The 21,523-nt window shown below is 47.6% G+C and overlaps 1 protein-coding gene across 1 annotated transcript in view; it reads right to left on the bottom strand.

Moving 5' to 3' along the window:
* Positions 1-21,523, bottom strand: part of LOC137618087 (histone lysine demethylase PHF8-like) — a 210,306-nt gene that overhangs the window by 73,370 nt on the left and 115,413 nt on the right. The window contains 1 exon segment of the mRNA XM_068348062.1: positions 2,927-3,114. Coding sequence (XP_068204163.1) covers positions 2,927-3,114 — 188 coding nt within the window.

Below are 21,523 nucleotides of genomic sequence, written 5' to 3'. Positions count from 1 at the left end.
GTGGCCATAAAGTTACCTGAAGCCGGTGTAATTTTTCATCTATATTGAGTAAGTGGATGTGGTACTTTAGGGTAAGAGTTGGTTGCTTATTCCTGGGTATTTGAAGAAGTTCCAAGTCCTAGGGACCCATCACCAATACATCAGCTCCTATGTCATGCAGCATTATAATCATGGATGTCCCATCCTGGGAGGTGAGAAGCAAATTGTTGTGGAAAGGGTCTTGACCTTGTGAAAGTTGGATGGCTTGCTAGAAGGGGTGTGGTACTGGGTGGGTTGCACTGCTTGGTGCTCATCTGTTGTTGGTTGCACTCCTTGGTACTCATCTGCTGTTGGCAGCACCTGTCATGGTGGCCCACTTATCCACAGTGTGGACTTGTTGGCCGGCACTTTCTGGAACTATGTCAGTATCCCATGCAGGCACAATTTCCACATGCACTATTAGTGGCTCAACACTTTTCTGCAGAGCCATGCTTCTCTGCGAAGGACAGGATTAAAGTGTCCCCTTTAAGAGTTGGGTGCCAGGTATCACACTTGCTGCCATGTTCTTTGATTTTATTGTAGATAGAGATGTCTAACAATTTAGACAGAGGGGGCACTTACAGTGGTGGTGGCTGTCTGTGTGGCCTTGTAGGAATAACATTCCTTGATCATGGTGGCCAAAGAGAATGAAGCATTTAAGGTAAGAGTTTCTGTATAAGCTCCTCATCCCTGACACCAATGATGATGATCAGGACAGACATAAATTTCCCTTGCTACATGCTTCAGTCATACGTAGAAATCGCTGAAGTTTTCCGCTTCCCTCTGCTTGTAGGAAAGCAGGTCCCTGCCTCACAGAGCTTCATTCCACAGGTTCTTGATCTGTTCATAGAGAACACTCAAGACTTCATCTACACTCCGATTTATGTCTGGTGGTATGTTCAGTGTGTGTTTGAGTACCCTTTGGGTCTCCTGACTGAAGCAAATGCAAAGTTGTATTAAGTGTTTCCTGGTAAGCAATATCCATAGATCCAATATCACACTGTAGTCATTCCAGCATATACAACATTTCCTAAACACCTGATATGTGGCATTGGGTTCTGAACGATGACCTTTTGTGGGGGTGGTGGCCGAATGAGCAACGACATTGGGATTGTGTGGGAAGTTGTAGCTAATCTTCTGGTGTTGCTTGCTAGTGGTTACGGTTGACCACGATTAGCTGCAACAGGACAGTGAAACACTGGGTTTCTTCCTCTCTTCTTAAATTGTCCTCTAGGCAGCGAAGTTCTACTTCATGACGACGTTGATCCTCCTCTTTACGATATGCAGCTAACTCAGCCTCTCAAGACTCCTACAGGTACCAATTGGGAGCCTTAACTCTTCCAACAGCAGTTGTGGAAGACAATCTAGTCAGGTGTGGTGAGAGCAAAGGGGGCTTCTAACGCTGTAAAATGTGACGGGTTTCAACAGTTATGTTGGTGAGTGGTTAAAGGCAACTGGCAGTCATTAGTCATCAGTATCCTGTTTGAGTTGCATAAGTCACAGCATCGTCCTCATATGAAGCATAAGCCATTATGGATCATCACCTTAAGTTTAAAAGAGGAGAATACATGAGGGAAAATTCTACAGCTTTTATTATAGTTACTGTAAATCAACTGTGTGGGAAGCATTGACAGGTAAAGGGTATGGGAAGCCTCCATGGTCTATAGGCAGTCGTTTGACAACTGACCGTTGAGTACTGAGCTGCGCCATTACCGCCAGTGTGTGTCCAGTGTTGAGAGAGGAAGCATGCCCCTTTGGGCTCCAGAGCTGGTGGGGTTAATGGAGGTCTCATGTGTGACTGGAGAGGAATAAAAGAGAAATCCCTCTCACTAGAATCAAAGCACTACCACCACAGTGCAAAGGCACTGCACAAACAGTGCACAAAGTACAAACACTGTAAGATTCACAGGTAATCAAGGAGTAATGGCGGCTCGATTCAAATGCTGGATTCTGGTGTTCCCTTAAAATGTTAGATAGTTTAGTCAATGCACTGTGGTGATGCGAGATGACGTCTTGTAGGAAAAGACAAATGACTGCAAGAAAGGGGAAATAAAATCCAGTTATATGTTGTTTTATTTCATACAGCAAAAAGGTATATAGAAGGGAGCTCTGCAAGGGGGACAGCTCATGCCTAGAGAAACAAGAAGAGTACTGTCAAACATGCATGGAAAGCAGACAGCGTGACTATTGTGCATGCATTTGTATCTGACAATATATGTGAATTAATCTATACAGTAGCCAACAGTTTGGACAAGTAAGGAAAAAAAGTTCGACAAGTAAGGCGAAGAGATCCGTAGATAATTAAAATAAAATGTACATAGAAAGAGCCTGGAAAATTATGGTGAAAAGACACAGATAAAGACCTACAACAAATGGGAATTCCAGTATGGAGAGAGAGCATTTCCTATCTAGGCCCAAAATAGAAAAATCTGACATCACACATTGATGATGATGATGATAACGGACAGCAATTAACTGTTGCGTGATAAAGAGCCAAATGGTGAAAATAAGGGCTTTAGAAAGCGTTATCGATATTACATCAATCAAGAACCAGAATTCCCTGTTCCTTACAAAATGCTTATTTCCTTGCATAGCCTTCAACAACAAAAACCATAAACATTATTAATGTACTTCTAACCATTAGTATACAGTATTCATATAAAGCAAAGAACACTTGCTTTCTCATAGCCAAATTACTTTTTTAAATAAATAAGGGCTATGTTTTTTCCAATGAGACACAAATCAGTCATGAGCTATATATGAATTTATAAGTGGTGGTGGAACTGAATTTGTTATACTGTGTAAGGTAATATCATTCCTAAAACAATTATGTATATATAAAGGTATATACAGAATCCAATTTGTGTTGAGACAGTAAATGACATAAACATTTCAAAATTATTCTTACCTAACATTTGAAGGATATTCGTTCTTAAACTGAGGGTAATCTGGATCATGAGGGGGCGTTCCACTCATCCCATAATCAGGAGAAGTAAAACTTAAAGCGTATGGGTATGTGGCAGATTTTGGCAAAGTCAGCTTTAAAGTTCTACGTTGGTCATCTGTTAAGTTTGCAAGATCACTGCTAATTTCCATCTGAAATAAATATATGGTCAATTTCGGTCATTGCTTATTAATAGGTAGGTCTAACTAGAAAAAAAGTTTATAAACGCCTGCAATCTCTATTTCTTTAGTATCCATAATATTAGAAAAAAAAAAACTTATGTAGATACCTAACCATATACTGTAGAGAATTCTTTTTATAATTTTTGCTATTGTAAGTTTCCTTCTATTGCGGAGCAATTTAAAATATTTTACTTCATAAGAATATCTTTTTAAAACTTATGTCAGAGTTGTAAACAAACTTTCATTTCAAGTGCTAACATACTACTCGTCAATTAAAATTGCAACCATTATCTGATAAGATAATATAAAGTAAGACCAAGCTAAATTGGACCACTAGATACATTCCAAACATCAATAAAGGATTTTCTAAGATTTTGTAACACTAATAATTGTACAAATCATAATCCCCTAACATCAGAAATGAGTAAAAATTCACTTCTGGTAAAATATCGGGAAATCTCTCTTTATAATGACATTCACTATCACGATCTTCATCACTTAATTTATGCCATGACACTCTCTTATATCATATTTTCACAAAAAACCTAAATATGACTTTCCAAATACCAGTTTTTTTTTTTTTTCTTTTTAGGCCTTCCAATAATTACCTACTATTTTTCTACATTATCAGTAATTAGATTCGCTGCTCGCCTTGCCAAAGCCTTATCTAGGTGAACACTGTGTGGGTTTGTGTGTGGGCACCGAGTGACTTCTGCGCATCACGTGATAGTATTGTTTATAATTTTCCATACACCTCAAATTTTTACTCGCAATACATGTAACCCAATTCAAGTTTGTAAGTTAGTATTCCAATTTGTTTGTAACTTAAGTTACTTGTAACCCAAGGTACCACTGCACTCCCATATATTTACATCCTAGCCAATTTTAATTCTTTGAGCCACAACCCCTCCCAAATGATTTTGCACTCAAGCCCAAAATCCTTTAGTTCCGTAACTGGAATACAAACCACGCTATTTATTTGGGGTTATACTTTCGGCGGAGCTGAAATGACGAGCCATTAAAATTTTAGCGAGGGTTAACTACCCACACCGCTAGTTAGCGGGGGTAGGGGGCGTAGCTTGCTACCACTCCCGTTCACACACCTGTGATTTAGTCACTTTACTTTTGGCTCGGATCAAGAGCGGTTGTTTCCTCTCTCCCTCATCGCCTATTCTGGACTGCCATTAATTTTTGTCTTTTACTTAATCTTTCTTATACTTGTATATATATGAAAACATTCTTAATGTTTATGTATATACTGTATATGTGTATAGAAATGTGGTAAGTTTCCTTTTCAGTGTTTGTGCTGTGTGTGTGTTACATATAGGACAACGACACTTGGGTAGTAGCAAAGCCAGCACAGTTCCACTTCATGGGGAACGACCTCTCCCTCTCTGGTCCATCGATCTTCCCGTCGGCATATAGCCATTAACTCGGCCGCTGCAGGGGAATCGCCATCGCCTGAACCCTCTTCATTCAACTATTGTCTTTGCCTTTTCGTTTTTTCCTATGGGAAACATGGATTCTGAGCGAAGGGAATGTGGCCTTTCAAAGATTGACTACGGTCTCTCTCTTCTTGAGGTCGTTCACCTTTATAACAACAGCGTACTATTGGGGAAGCTCCTTTCCCGTGCGCGGGTTAAGTTGCTCTTCCGATTGTTTGTCTTTATTATTTTTAGTGAAAATATAATTGTATTTTAACTTTTCAGCTTTCTCCGTGGGGAACATTGCCCTTCGGAGGGTGGTCAGCGGTTCTCACTATTAGTGAATATTCTTAGCTGATTTAAATAATCATAATTCTGTTTTTATTACAGTTACTCCGCTCCCCCCTTCTCCCGTGGATGTCGACTGGGGAAGGAAGGGCGCAATACTTAATTCTATGCTTTCCCCTCTTCGGAGTTCCTCCAGGGGAATTTGTTAAATAATTAATTTTTTTGTCGGCGCAATACTTATTTTATGTTGTTCCCTCGGGGTTCCTCTTCGGAGTTCCTCCCTAGGGAATTTCTGTTAATTATTTAATTTTAATTATTTAATCTTATTTTTTTCCCAGTTAACTATGCAGTTTTTCTTCGTTCGACTAAGAGTGCCAACGAAGCAGAGCTGTTCTGTTCATGCGTGGGGAATCTGCGGTCACTGCCATCCCTCAGAAGACGTTGTCATGGGCGTCATCCCTTCTCTTAGAAGTACTCCCGTGACAACATGACCAACACTTCAGATCATCTTAGAACGCTAAAGGAGGTTCGCCTCCAGGGGTTGGACAACTTCCCTTCCGAGGGAAGTTTCCTCCCCAGGTGTGAGGTTGTTTCTCCCTTCAGAGGGAGAACTTCCCTCATCTTAATAAATTCATCGTCCCCGACTGCTGTTGCTGCCTTCGCCCAGACTTCTCTCCCCCCTTGCTGAGTTTCTCTTCCTTCGGGGGCGGAGCACGGTCTTGGTAAGTCTCTTCTACGAAGTGTTCACCTCTCTCGTTCGCGACAGAGACCACTCACAGAGACTCCTCTTCGGAGGATAGCTACTGTTAAGGTCAGCTTGCTGATCCACCGGCCCTCAAGGGGCATCATCATGGGCGTCTTCTAGTCTCTTCTACGAAGTGTTCACCTCTCTCGTTAGCGAGAGGGGCCACTCATAGAGTCTTCTCTTCGGAGGATCGCTACTGTTAAAGGTCAGCTTGCTGATCCACCGACCCTCATGGGCATCATCACGGGTGTCTTCAAGTCTCTTCTACGAAGTATTCACCTCTCTCGTTCGCGAGAGAGGCCACTTATAGACACACCTCTTCGGAGGATCAAGCAGACCTCCAGCACAGCAGACCTATTAGGACCTCATCGGTGGATGCTCGCCCTTCCAAAGGGCACACCTCAGTTCCTGATCGTCCTGCCAGCTAACCTACCGATCTACCAGCGCAACCTTGTGCTGCAACGTAGTCCTTTGGACTTCGGTCCTGGACTCTAACACGGACCTTTTTTACGGTCCCCATCGGTGGATGATCGCCCTTCTAAAGGGCACATCCCAGTTCCTGATCATCCTGCCAGATGACCTACCGATCTACCAGCGCAGCCTTGCGCTGCAACAAAGTCCTTTGGACTTCGGTCCTGGACTCTTAACGCAGACCTGCTTACGGTCCCCATCGGTGGATGCTCGCCCTTTTTAAAGGGCACATCCCAGTTCCTGATCGTCCTGCCACTGGTCATCCTACCAGCTGACCTGCCAACCGACTAGCGCTACCTTCGCGCGTGCTCTCCGACAGTCTTACGCGCGCTAGCGCCGACGATTTTCCGCGCGTGGGTGCCGATGGTCTCCCGCGTGCGCGCCAATAGTCTTGCACGCGCGCCAACAGTCTTGCACGCGTGTGCGCCAACAGTCTTCCGCGCGTGCGCGGGCGGCGATGGTCTCCCACGCGCGCCCCGATGGTTTTCTGCACACGTGCCAATAGTCTTGCGAGCGCGCGCACCGACGATCTTCCGTGCGTGGGTGCCTATGGCCTCCAACGAGCGCGCCGATGATTTTGCACGCGCCAATAGTATTGCGCGTGCACCAACATTCTTCTGCTCGCGCAAGCCGACGATCTTCCGTGCGCGGGCGCCGATGGTCTCCCGTGCGTGCTAGCAACAATGCTCTTGCGCGCGCGCTGACAAGCTTCTGCGCGCCCCAATGATTTTCCAAGCGCCAATGCTCTTGCGCGTGCGCTAATAGTCTTGCACACGTGCGGGCCGACTTTCTTCCGCGAGCGGGCGCCTAGGGTCTCCTGCACGCGCACCAACAGTATTGCGTGCGTGTGCTTCGACTTTCTTCTGTGCGCGGGCGCTGATGGTCTTCTGCACGCGCGCCAACAGTCTTGCGGGCGCGTGAGCTCGCCAACAGTCTCCACGTAGTACTCTCACGCACGTGCTAATGCACCCACCCTTGCGCAACCAGTCACACGCTTCGGCGCATCCTAGGGAGAATGCACAAAACTACACAGTGCCTTATTGCGCGCCAGCGCTCTCCCTCACTTTCCTGCGCCCTCCTGCGCAGTTACAGTCCCGGATCCAATGCGCCAGCTCTTGCCAAAGAGTCAAGGCTCGCAGATCCAATGCACCAGCTCTTGCCTAAGAACAAGCGCTTGCCTGCTCTCCAGGCAGATATCAAGCACCAGCATTATCCTGTGTGCCATCGCTCCAGTACTCTCCTACACACTCGCGCAATTGTCAGTAAAAAGGAATAAAACTTTTTGGACAGGTCACCATTGCCCCATTCCTCCCCCCAAACATAAACATTGCCACCGGGAAAAGAAGAATAAGGCTTCACAGAAGGATTTAAGATCCCGAAGATTCCATCCTACAAGGGGAATCAAAACAGGGAATCCTTGGTCCCTGTCTCTTCTGAAGTTTCTTTTTCCTTGACAGACCACCGTCAACAAACAGGAAAGCATCAACAGACTGATCTCTAGATCACTGTTTGCTGTTTGCTAGTCAATAACCAGTCATCAGCTTGCTGATCACTAGATCACCGATGGGCAGCTCAGCTTTCTTCGATCATTGAACACAGCTCGCTGATCTCTGACCAGCCAATCTTCAGCTTGCACATCTCCGACCAACCAGGGAGGACCATAATCAGCTTGCTGATCTCGAACTCACCATCGGCTCACAGACAACCGATTCATCGGTCATCGGCAATTTGCCAGCAGTTCGTGACTCGAACTTACTAGTCAACCACTTCCTGTAGTTCCTAGATCAGAAGGTATACAACATACTTCTTGCTACTGGCCGTTCGCCATCACACTAAAGTGATCGGCAAACGTTCGACAACCCTCATCAACGGCTTGCCAACAGGGAACTACTTGTGAGCACTCTCCAACTGCACAGTAACTACGATACCCAACGGTTAACCATTGATTAACATTCGCCAGATTGATTCTATTCTAGGGAATAGCATCAATCCCATCAGGGCGCATGGTAAGGCTAAGCGTTGCCTTCTTTCTGTTAGTTAAAGAAATTCTCTCTCAGAGAAGAATTCTTACACTGGGTATCGCGTCTGATCCTTTACGACACGAGTCAAGACTCCAGCGTCGACAATCTTCCATGCAAAAGGATCAGCAAGGAGCTGTTCCTTTGGGTCGATGTCCACACCATGTTGGAGTTCGAACAAGGGCTAAGACCTCAGGTCTTCATTTACACACTGGACCTAAAGGACACTTACTCCCAGGCCCAAACCATCCATCTAGGAAGGTTGGAAGATTCAGTCTAGACAAACAGGAAACACCAGTTCAAGGCACTATGCTTCGGTCTTTCCACTACACCCATCCTGGTCTCACAGGATCGACTTCTGTCTCCTCTCTCTCGGGACGACTGACTGACCTTAGCAGACTCAGTGGCAACCTGGCATTAAAACTGGAACTTCTGAAGTTTTTTTACCAAGATCCAGTGATCAGGGTAAACATACGGAAGTCTTCCCTACTTCCCTCCCAGGAGACTGGTGTATCTGGGAATGATTCTAGACACCAGTCTCCACAAAACCTTCTCGAAACGAGAACGACTTCCATTCCAAGTGACTTGTAGGAAAAAAAGAAGAAAGGAGGGACCATAGTGCTGCACCACATGACCTCAGCCCTCTGGACAGCGCCCGAAGATACCTTCGCTTAAATCTCTTAAGAGATGAAGGCCAACTTTCCGGTCCTTCAGCAGCCTCATCGGTTCCTAACAGACCACTCAGTGATGTGATGGACGACACACCACACACCACACAGATACATCGACAAGCAAGAAGGAACTTGCTTGTAGCCTCTTCCCATCTAATAGTATAAACACTAAGATGAACTAAAGTCCTTTCGGTACCACTATCAGCCCGCTTCATTCCAGACTGGAAGAACGTGCTCGCCGACAATCTGTGCACAGCATCTCAGATAAGGTATACCGAATGGACTTTGGATCGCCATGTAGCCAACAAAGTCCCGACTTTACGAGGTCCTCCAACTAGGGGGTCTGTTCGCAACGCTCGTAAATCTCAGGCTACCGTTGCTCGCCAGCCTTAGACCCCAAGGCTCTCTGGCAACAACGGTGGGTACAACAATGACGTTTGTGTCTCGTCCCTGTTTTATCTGGAGAAGGGCACTCAACAAGGCTAGAATATCAGTCAACCTCTCAAGGACTCTCCTAGCTCCGCTATGGCATTATGCAGAACGGTCTCCAAACCTTTTGCAGCTCCTGATAGAGTCTCCAAGAGAACCCTCTCCACATAACAGACAACCCACTTCAACACCTACCACAAGCTATAGCTTTGCTATGATTGTACCCCTGAAGACTACCCAATACCTCTTTGCAAAAAGGATGTGAAAGTGTCTCTCCACTCGATACCTCGATTCCAGCAATAGCAGAATCCTCGAATATATACACGAGGAAAAGAATCCCTATTCAGTTCCCACAGGTAAAGATGATCACTTACTTGATCCTTCACCTTCAAACTGAAAGAAAGGGACACCCTCTCATCGATAGACTTTTCCTAACTCATACGGACTTACAACTTGCCTTTCCCAATCGGAATTGAGACCTTCCTCTCAGAACATGGTTGAAATCTCCGATCCCTAAAGGGACCTCCCTATGTTCCACTTCACCAAGCAACAAATTTTCTTCTGATTTAAGAACACAATGTTCCTACACACTCGGACAGCAACCACACGAGTCAAGGAACTTCATGGTCTATCTTTCAACATCGCCCATTATTAAGAAGGGCGAAAGACAATGTTCAGTTTCGTCCCTGAGTATGTTGCCAGACACAGTCTCCAGAGGTGACGGATTCTACACAAGTTTCAACTAGGTAACGGACGATCCATATCATCCGTTACTGTACCCAGGGTAAGGTATGAGACTTTACCTAAAGAAAATGGAAACAGCCTGCCCGGGTCCCTCCTCTTGTCAGTACTGGGAGAGACTAGAGGAGGATCACCGAAACATCATCTCGACATGATGACTCACAGTGTCAGGGGCATTGGTCCTTCTTAGCAGATTACTCTGTGACGCAGGTTTTACAAGAAAGGATGTGAATGCTCCATGTGACTTTCACAAACTTTCTCCTGTAAGACGTAACCCACAGGAACTCGATACGATCTCTATCGGTCCGGTGGTGGCTGCACAACAGCTGGTTGTATACCTCAAGCTCCTTATTGGACAAGTAGCAGAAGGTTGAGGGCACTGTTACCCGGTTTTAGTCTACGTGAATGAAAAGATTTGACTGGCTCTTATTCTTTTCTTCATCCTACCCACTCGTGGGGAAAGCAGCATCCTGGGTTCTCTGCATAAGCTGACCTCAAACCACTGCAGGTAAACCATGCTCCCTTGTGTACCTAGTATTAAGCTAATACTGTTGCGTCCCCATACCCTGGCGAGGTGGTATTGGGAAGTCTTGGTTACGTCAGGTTTTTCCTACATAGACTTGGAATAACTTTACCTAGACAGTCACACTTCTGCACGTCTCAACACACAGCTTGCGTAGGCCGCGGACCTTGCGTAGCAAGGTTTAGCAAGGGCAGGGACACCTTATTTTTGAGTACTAACATACTAAGATAAGGAGTCCCCGGGCAAAGCCAAAAGCCAGATTGGCTGGGACGTCCACCCTTCCAAATGGGTGAGTCACCCCTAATAAATAGCATGGTTTGTATTCCAGTTACGGAACAAATGACAAATTCGTAGATAATTTGTATTTTTCCTAACTATACAAACCTTGGCTATTTATACCAACTTGCCTGCCATCCCTATCCCCCTTGAAGTTCTACCTCCAAGCAAATTGGCTAAATCACAGGTGTGAACGGGAGTGGTAGCAAGTTACCCCCCCCCTACCCCCGCTAACTAGCAGTATGGGTAGTTAACCCTCGCTAAAATTTTAATGGCTCGTCATTTCAGCTCCACCGAAAGTATAACCCCTAATAAATAGCTAAAGTTTGTATAGTTAGGAAAAATCACAAATTTTAAGTAATTTGTATTTTTCCTAACAGTACTTACCTCGAACTACTTTCTTAGGAGTATCTGGGATCTCCTCCCAACCGACCAGAATTTTGTGTAGTGTACCCTACTCCCGTTTTCTATGCGGGGTAACCTCTGGCGGAGTGATACGCGCCCTGAGGTGACCCGGGGTCAGAGAGCATGCTTGCTCAGGTCTCGATCTCCAGTAAGTTTTTGACAGATAGGTTTCTACTGAGTCCTGTAAGGCACTCGGTGTAGGATGGGCGGGCCATAACCCGAAAGTAGTTCGAGGTAAGTACTGTTAGGAAAAATACAAATTACTTAAAATTTGTGATTTGTTCCAACACGGAGTACTTACCTCGAACTACTTTCTTAGGAGACTTACACCTTAGGAGGTGGGAGTGTCCCTCAGGACCCAGAGACCGTGATGAGGAGAGAAAAAGGAACCTAGATAGGAGGCTAAGTAACTTACCTCTGTAAAAATCCATGAAGACGTATTCTTTCACTGACGGTGTATCCCATGGCAGTTAAAGGATTTTAGGGTCATTTCAGGGAAGGTAATAGGGGAAAAAGGGGGGGGTAACGAAGGAACCTGTCTCTTGGACTTACTGCCCGTGGTTTCCCCGGGGCTACACCTTTAAATCTTTTGGAGTGCGGAAATGACAGGACCGAGAGAGAACCCGTCCAGGGACCTCCTCGAACAATCCTTTAAGCAGTGAGCTGTGAAGGTTGACTGACTAGACCATGTACCTGCCCTCAGGATTTGGCCCACTGCCATGTTCTTCTCAAAGGCCAACGAAATACTTAGCCCTCTAATGTCGAGGGGTCTAGGCTTCCCCGGAAGAGGAACCCTTGCACTACTGTAGGCTCTCATGATCACCTGCCGTAGCCAGAAGGAGATTGTATTCTTGGAGACTGGCTTCTTTACTAGTCCCGAGGAGACGAACAGACTCTTGATTTCGGGTCGAAGTCTGGCTGTCCTCTCTAAGTACTTCCATACCGCCCTGACAGGGCACAGAAGCAAGTCCCTCAGGTTGTCCAAACGAGGGATTGCCGGCACTGAGAATCCTTCAAACTTGGGGTCCCAAACTGCTGGATTCTGAGTCTTGGCCACGAAGGATGGTACGAACCTGAAGGTAGCTTCACGCCAGCCCTTCGAGTGTGATACCTCGTACAACAGTCCATGAATCTCCCCTACCCGTTTTGCTGATGCAAGCGCTAACAGAAAAACTGTCTTGAGAGTGAGCTCTCTGTCCAAGATGTCCTTAAGGGGTTCGAAGGGAGGTTCTGACAGCATCTTCAGGACTCTAGCCACGTCCCACTGGGGCACCCTAACGGCCTGAGGGGGGCACGATTGCTCGAAACTCTTGATGAGCATCGAGATATGTCTGGAGGTACCTAGGTGGATGCCCTTCAGGAGGAAGACTTGGCCCAGGGCAGCCCGGACTCCTTTGATGGCTGGGATGGACATGTTTACCTTATCCCTGAGATAGACCAGGAAGTCTGCTATCTCCGGGATGGAGACCTGCAACGGCTTGATATTCTTCAAGACGCACCACTTAGTGAAGGTAGCCCCTTTTGCCTGGTAAACTGCGGCTGACGAATGTCTCAGGTACCCTGACGTCCTTGTTGCCGTCTTCGACGAATATCCTTCCTTCCTCAGGAGGCGCTTGATAACCTCCACGCGTGAAGGAAGAGGGGCCGAGGATTTTCGTGGAACCTTTGAAAGTGTGGTTGCCGGAGAAGGTCTGGTCTGTCCGGAAGGGGCCAAGGTGGAAGTCGCGCCAGTTCCTTTAGATCTGCGAACCACTCTCTCCGGCCACCAGGGCGCTACCAAAGTCATCCACAGGTTGTCCGCTCGCCTCACCCTGTTGAGGACTTGCCTGAGCATCCCGAAGGGAGGAAAGGCGTAAATGTCGAGGTTGTTCCAAGGGTGTTGGAAGGCGTCCTCGAACGCCGCCTCCGGATCTGGCACAGGAAAACAAAACACGGGGAGCTGTGCGTTCAGTCTCGTGGCGAAGAGGTCTATCACTGGCGAGCCCCACTTCTGTATGAGAGTCTTGGCCACTTCCGGGTGCAAGGACCACTTGACCCATTCTGCTGAGGCCGTCGGCCAGGACGTTTCTCTTCCCCGGAATGAATCTGGCTGAGATCTTGATCTGCTCTATTTAGGCCCATTCTAGTAACTCCATCATGAGGTCGCACAGCTCCTTCGATTTCAGTCCTCCTTGCTTCTTTATGTAGGCCACCACCGTGGCGTTGTCGCACATCAGCGCCACGGTGTTTCCTCAGAGCCGATGGACGAACTCTAGGCACGCTCTTCACACTGCCATCATCTCTAGCACGTTTATGTGCAGGTTCTTCTCCTCGTCTAACCAACTTCCTCTTGCTATCTTGTCGAGGAGATGAGCACCCCAACCCTCCTTGGATGCGTTCGTGAACAGAGGCATCTCCGGAGGGTCGGCTGCGAAGGGCATTCCCTTGAGGGTGTTCGATCTGTCGTGCCACCACTCTAGGACTTCCTTTGTCTCTGGGGACACCGGGACCACCTTGTGCGGGGAGTCTCTCTGGTTCCAGAGCTCCTTCAGGTTCCATTGTACTCCCCTGAGTTTGAGCCTCCCCTGTGGGACTAGCTTCTCCAATGACACGAGGTGGCCTATCAGTCTTTGCCAGTCCTTGGCTCTCCTGGGCTGGCCCGACAGGAAGGGCCGGAGGATCTGATCTAAGTTGTCCAGTCTCTCCGCGGAAGGGAAGGCTCTCGCCAACCGGGAGTCCAGGACCATTCCGAGGTAGTTCATCCTGGAGAAGGGTATCAGTTGGGACTTCTCCAGGTTGATGATGATACCCAGGACATTACAGAACTGCAGGAGCTTCGCGCCTTGCTCCCTCAGTACTTCCCCTGAGGCTGAAAGTAACAACCAGTCGTCCAGGTACCTAATCAGGCGGATGCCCTGTTCGTGTGCCCAGGCTGAGACTGTTGCGAAGACCCTCGTGAAGACCTGAGGGGCTGTGGACAGACCGAAGCAGAGGGTCTTGAACTGCAACATTTGGGTACCCCATTTTACCCTTAGGTACTTCCTGCTGGAGGGGTGAACAGGGATTTGGAAGTATGCGTCCTTGAGGTCTATGGACATCATGAAGTCCTTTTCCCTCAAGGCCGCTAGGACCGACTTTGGGGTGTCCATCTTGAAGTCGGTCTTGCACACGAACCTGTTGAGGGCTGAGAGGTCTATGACTGGTATCCAGCCCCCTGTCGCTTTCTCCACCAGGAAGAGTCTGCTGTAGAACCCTGGACCCGGGTTCTTGACTGGATCTATTGCCCCTTTCGCCAGCATCGCAGAGACTTATTCTTGTAGGGCTGTCCTTCTCAAGGGATCTTTGGGTGCCAACCACCCCGCCTGTAGATCTGGTATCAGAAGTGGGGGGTCCGCCAGGAAGGGCAACATGTACCCTTCCTTTAGTACTGCTACGGTCCATGGATCTGCTCCGTGGTCCCGCCATGCTTGCCAAGAACGTTTGAGGCATCCTCACACCTGAGGCTTCGGCAGGAGTAGGGGGCCTCTCTCCCTACCTTCTTCGAGAGGCGCGGCCTGAACGCCCTCTTCTGGCGGCCGAATAAGAAGGCCTGAAGGCTGACTGCGTAGCAGGCGTTCCTCTACGGGGGGGCTGCGAAGATTGAGGCCAGGCCGTAGTAGGGGCATCTCTCCTGGACTGGGTAGGTGAGGCGCGAGGAGGGAGCGAGACGTCGGAGGGTGGCCTTCTATGGGCAGGTCTTCTCGTTGGAGGGGGTCTGGGCTCTCCCGCATCCTTCAGCTTGCTGACCCTCTTCACTGTCTCCTCTACTGCCTTCAGGGGGAACACTGAGTCACCCCACAGGGGTAGGTTCCTCAGGGACCTCGCTTCTCTATCCGGGAGTCTCCTGACGAGCTTGCTGAGCACGGTGTCCCTCTTCCGCAGCACCCAATTGGCGGCCTGAGCGATGGACTGGTAAGAGAGGAACTTTAGGGCCTTAACCCTCGAGCTAATCAGCTCTTTCAGCAAGGCATGGTTCTCCGGAACTGCGAGATCGTGCGAGGCCTGAAAACCCACCAGTGTGCAGGCCCACCAATCTAGCCACGACGATACGTATACCAGGTCCCTGGCTAGCTCTTCCATCATGGAAGTCTCCGAAGGGGAGAAGCAAACTGGGGCGGTGGTAGCTCTCTCTTCTGCTGATCCCTGGCCCAGGATGGTGACTGCTGGCTCTACCGAACAGGGACCCGCGCGGTGCCCTTAGGGAAGGTAGAAACGTCTCTGGGTCTTGAGGCCCTGTAGAACTTTGGAGGCGCTCTGACTCTTGGGGGCTTCAGCGTGGTTGGCCACAATCCTGTCTACGTGAGCCATACCCAGCCTAATGTCCCTAGCCAAAGGAAGCGCTAGTGAGGGCCTCTGTTGCACGGGTGCATTGACCAGCCTGCTGAGGCCCGAGAACCAGTCTTCGTCCATGGAGGGCTTAGGCTCGTCCAGCCTGTGATGACGCCTAATTGAGGGCTATCACTCTCCTGTAGACCGAAACTTCTGCGGCCGAACCTTCTACGCCGTCATCTATACTTTCTGTCGGATGTTCCTCTGCTTGTGACGGGGGACCTCCGACGGAGGGTGCCGCTTGGAGAGGAGGCATCTTCCTGGCGCGGTCTAGTCTCGGCGGTTCAGGCTGGAGGACGGGCATCGCCGCTGAGACAGAGGGTTTCGTCCTGAGCCGATCTCTGCCTACGGAGGTCCAGGAGATTGCGGGCTTGCTCGTAGAAGGAAGGTGTCTCTCACGTTCCGGTCGACTCGTTGCTGATTTTGAGGCCGGGACGCGCCTGCCAGACCGAAGGGGCGACTCTCTCCGCTGGGCGGATGGAGCCGGAACCTTCGCGGACTTATGCCTGTCCCCTGGGGCCTGAAGAGACGACTCTCTCCGTCGGTCGTACCTGCTGCTGGGGACGTACCTCACTGGCGAGCGAGCCCTTGGGAGCCAGCCCGAGGTGCCCGGAACCGCTGAAGCTTCCAGGAGTTGACTACGTGGGATGACGACCCGCACCCATTCTTCTCTCGGAGAGCAGCTTCTCCTATACTTCCTCCTGGGGGATCTCGAATGCCTCCCGACGTGGCGGGATCTGGAACGGGAGTGTGAGCGTGACCGTCTCCTGAAGGACCTATCTCGCCGTCTTCTATGGTCCCTCGGGGCTCTGTCCTCCGAGGAGTAGGAGTAGGCCTCGACCAAGGAGCCCGAAGCCTTGTAGGACCTCACTGAAGGGTCTGAGACACGCCGCGTTGCTGGTGGATCCACTCGTCGATCGGCCGGCGACAAAGGCTCCATGAAGACGGATGGGAGCGTAGCTGAAGGCGCTGGAGGGGAGCGGGGAAGCTCCTCGCTGGGGAACCAGGTCTCGAACTCCTCTTCCAGCCTCAAGGGTGATCTGAAGGGCGTCTTTGGAGGCGCACACGCAAGTGGGTCTGACGGCGGCGAGTTCTCCTTCTCGGCGCCACCCTCGGCTGCGGACGTACCTGAAACACATGTCCAAGAGGCGGGGAAGAGGCTGCAGCAGTCTTTCCCCACATAGGAGCGTCCAAAGAGACAGGCCCTGCTTGCACCAGGGCTCCGTCCTCCGAACACACTCCCGTCCCTCCCTCAGGCCCCCCACTTGCCTGGATCGACAACACAACCCCACTATCAGGTAATTCAGACTCCTGGGGAAGGGCCACAGGCCTCTTCCCCGCAACTGACTTACCTCGTCCCCTACTCTGAGTAGGGGAAGGCGGCAGAGACACTCTATCCGACGATACGCCGGGCGAAGCAAGAGGCGAAGAGACGCTCGGTTTCCTAGGCGATCTCCTGGAAGACTTCTTTTTCTTGGTGCCGTAACGCACCCACTGCACCTCGTTCCAAGACTCACACTCCGGACACGTGGCTGTAAGGGAACAAACACTGCCCCTACACGGAGAACACAAGGAGTGCGGGTCAACTTCAGGCTTTGAGAGGAAGGCGCCACACGATTTACCGGCCATAGGCCCAGGACAATGGCGGGGATGCTCTATTGCGCACTAGTAAGGCACCGCGAGACACAGGAACACAGAGAGAAAAGGATAAGGAATAGTACAAAGGGACCACGTGGGAACCGTGTGGGACACAAAGGGTCGCACTGGGTAAGGAGAGCGCGTCGGGATGTTATCGCGACGCGACCAGAAAACTTACTGGAGATCGAGACCTGAGCAAGCATGCTCTCTAACCCCGGGTCGCCTCATGGCGCGTATCACTCCGCCAGAGGTTACCCCGCATAGAAAACGGGAGTAGGGTAAACTGCACAAAATTCTGGTCGGTTGGGAGGAGATCCCAGATACTCCTATGAAAGAAGTTTGAGGTAAGTACTCCGTGTTGGAACAAATACAAATTATCTACGAAATTGTCATTTTTAAGACATTTTACTTGACTCATCTTAGCAAAACCTATGCAAAATTAGTCTTTACATAATTTATTATCATATACATTACAAAATGATATTTTGATTATAAAATAAATTTTTGAATATACTTAGCCGGTGAATATATAATAGCTGACGTCTCCGACGGCTCGACAGATTCCAAAAACTCGCGAGCGATCGCCATGAAGGTTGCGGGTGTGCCCACCAGCGCCGACTATCGGCCAGATACCGCATATACTTGTAAACAGCTCCAGTTCTTCTCAGTCCCCTAGGTCTCTATCGGGGAGGAAGGGAGGGCCTTTAATTCATATATTCACCGGGTAAGTATATTCAAAAATTTATTTTATAATAAAAATATCATTTTTAAATATTAAACTTAGCCGGTGAATATATAATAGCTGATTCACACCCATGGGGGTGGGTAGAGACCAGTATTAATACAATAAAGGCGTATATGCTTAGAGTTTTTGACAATTATATCATAACAAAACCCAATTAAATATAGGTACCTGGTAAGGAAGCTGACTCTGAAGATTACTCTGCCTTATTAGTCCGCTTTCCTCACGAAGCCCAGCCATCCTCTCAGGATGCTGAAAGACTCCCAGGAGCTGTTATATCCAGGGCGACCACCCATACAACAGGACCTCATCAAAACCCTTAATCTGGGCGCTCTCAAGAAAAGACATTTGACCACCCGCCAAATCAAAAAGGATGCGAAAGACTTCTCAGCCTTCCGTACAACCCAAGATTAAAAACATTTCAAGAGAAGATTAAAAGGATATTGGGATTAAGGGAATGTAGTGGTAGAACCCTCACCCACTACTGCACTCGCTGCAACGAATGGACCCAGTGTGTAGCAGTCCTCATAAAGAGTCTGGACGTCTTTTAAGTAAAATGAAGCGAACACCGACTTGCTCCTCCAAAAGGTCGCGTCCATAATACTTCGCAGAGATCTGTTTTGCTTAAAAGCCACGGAAGTTGCTATCGCTCTTACTTCGTTGGTCTTGACCTTAAGTAAACAACGATCTTTTTCACTTAAGTGAGAATGAGCCTCTCGGATTAAAAATCTAATAAAATACGATAAAGCATTTTTAGACATAGGCAATGAGGGCTTCTTAACGGAGCACCCTAAGGCCTCAGATCCACCTCGTAAGGATCTGGTACGAGCTAAATAGAACTTAAGAGCTCTAACTGGACACCGTACTCTTTCAACCTCGTTGCCTACGATCTCTGATAGGCAAGGAATATCAAAAGATTTAGGCCAAGGACGAGAAGGCAGTTCATTTCTGGCCAAGAAACCAAGCTGAAGCGAACATGTGGCTTTATCTGTAGAGAAGCCGATGTTTTTACTAAAGGCATGGATCTCACTGACCCTTTTAGCCGAAGCCAAGCACACCAAAAGAGGCGTCTTGAGGGTGAGATCCTTCAGGGAGGCTGAATGTAATGGCTCAAACCTGTCGGACATTAGGAACCTTAGGACCACGTCTAAGTTCCACCCAGGAGTTGCCATATGACGCTCCTTAGAGGTCTCGAAGGACTTAAGGAGATCTTGGAGATCTTTATTATTGGACAGATCTAAGCCTCTATGTCTGAACACAGAAGCCAACATGCTCCTGTAGCCCTTAATAGTGGGAGCAGAGAGGGAGCGAACATTTCTCAGATGCAGGAGAAAGTCTGCAATTTGGGCTACAGAGGTACTGGAAGAGGAAATGGATGATGACTTGCACCAGTCTCTAAAGACTTCCCACTTCGACTGGTAGACCTTGATGGTAGATGCTCTCCTAGCCCTCGCAATCGCTCTGGCTGCCTCCTTCGAAAATCCTCGAGCTCTTGCGAGTCTTTCGATAGTCTGAAGGCAGTCAGACGAAGCGCGGGGAGGCTTTGATGAAGACTCCTTACGAGGGGCTGCCGTAAGAGATCCATCCTTAAAGGCAGACTCCTTGGAACGTCTACCAGCCATTGAAGTACCTCTGTGAACCACTCTCTCGCGGGCCAGAGTGGAGCAACCAATGTCAACCTGGTCCCAAAAGGATCAGTGACTGGGGAGGAGACTAAACACTAGTTCACTAAAGACTACGTTTTCAATCTCTCACCGTACAGTGCCTTGGGACGAGAATAAAAACTAAAAACGTTTTATCCTCTCTCCCCGTACAGAGACTTGGGACGAGAGTAAAAAACTGAATCGAGAACAACGTTACTCGCTCCCAAACTCCTTGTACAGAGACTTGGGACAAGAATAAAGATCGGATCGTTCTCTCTTTCTCTCTCTCTCTCCGTCTCTCTCTCTCTCTCTCTTGTCACACACAAGAGAATTGCCCACTCACCCTTCGTCAATAAACAGGTTATTTGATCAAAGGAAAAAACTGAAAGGACTAAGAAATTGAAAATTAACAAGTTCCTTTAAATTAGTATCTAAAACACTTCAGTTTGAAAGAAGAATGAACAAAACGTCAAAATCGATTTACTCTTTCTGCAAAGTGAAACCGTGATTCTCTCTTTCTCTATCGTAACGATAGAGCGCAAACTGCGTAGCATAAATAAACCAAACGTTAGTTCATCTTTGAAAAAAACAGCACGAAGACTATTCAAAGAATATATTTCTTAAAATATTTTCTAAAAAATATTCATTTCATAACTCTTACAGAGCAATTGATTTAAACTTAACAAAAATAAAAGTTGAATGGGCTCAACGTTGTTTAACTTCGTTTTCCAAGTTAGGACCGCCTACAAGGAGTAGGTAACGGCCGCATATAAACAAAACATAAAATTTATCTTGATGTTTAGTATACATGGAAAGCTAATCGAAGAGGCCTAATAAAGGCGGGTGAGATATAAAATATATAATATATAGAGGAAAATCTATAAATATCAACAATAATTTATAACGTGATAAAATAATTACTAAAAGCCTTAAATACACTTCCGTACACTGAGGGAAGGGTCGGCCATCTTTACTCAATGGAAAAACCAGAGATAAAAAAAAAAGAAAAAAAAAAAAAAAAGAAAGGGCAAAACACTATTCCTCTCCTTTCAAAAGCATTTCTTTTGAAGATAGTACTGTATTGAATAATCCAACACGGCGAAAGCAATAAAACCAAAACCAAGTACTTCACCAATTCGGTAGAAAACTCGAGGTCATAAAGCGAGTGGAACCAACTTGTCGACAAGACCGACAGAGAAGAACTGGAGCTGTTTACAAGTATATGCGGTATCTGGCCGATAGTCGGCGCTGGTGGGCACACCCGCAACCTTCATGGCGATCGCTCGCGAGTTTTTGGAATCTGTCGAGCCGTCGGAGACGTCAGCTATTATATATTCACCGGCTAAGTTTAATATTTAAAAATATCCTTTTCATTGATATACAATGTTATATATTTAGTAAAATTTTCAAATACATAATTATTAAAGGGAAAAAACTGGTAATTTTCTGGACATATACATCATAAGGCACTAAAGGGAGTAGAAATGGTTATTATAAATTATGCTTAAAGGCATTCAAAGGGTTAAAAAAAAACTAAATAAAAAAGATTAAAAATCTCCTCAAATAGCCTGATCATTCAGTTCTTTTAATGCCACCTTGGAAGAACATATTTCTAAAATCTATATTTCTGGGCTCCGACCTGTGCCGCGCAGTGAAATACTCCTAGAGCACTATTTCTAAGGAATATAACTGCTATATATTACCAGAGAAAAAAAAGCATAGGAATGCCAGGTTGAACCCAGCTCGCTCACCTATATAAGGTGTCGGTATAAAATACTGGGGCGTGATAATTCACAACCAGAGGTCTCGCACTATTTAGATATCTCCTCTTCAAAATCCCCGCCACAGCGAGGTGCCGTTCAACACTACTACCACTAACCCAACCCACGCCAGTGACGTCACTCCTTTATAGCACTTGTTGTTATTAAGTCCAACATGTTTTTTTTCTCGTGTTTATCCTTGGATTTATCATTATTTTATTATCGATGGCCGATTCCCATGATACCCCATCGAAGTTA

Source organism: Palaemon carinicauda, chromosome 24 (genome assembly GCF_036898095.1).
Source record: "Palaemon carinicauda isolate YSFRI2023 chromosome 24, ASM3689809v2, whole genome shotgun sequence".
NCBI lineage: Eukaryota > Metazoa > Arthropoda > Malacostraca > Decapoda > Palaemonidae > Palaemon > Palaemon carinicauda.
This window is presented reverse-complemented; position numbering and strand designations above follow the sequence as displayed.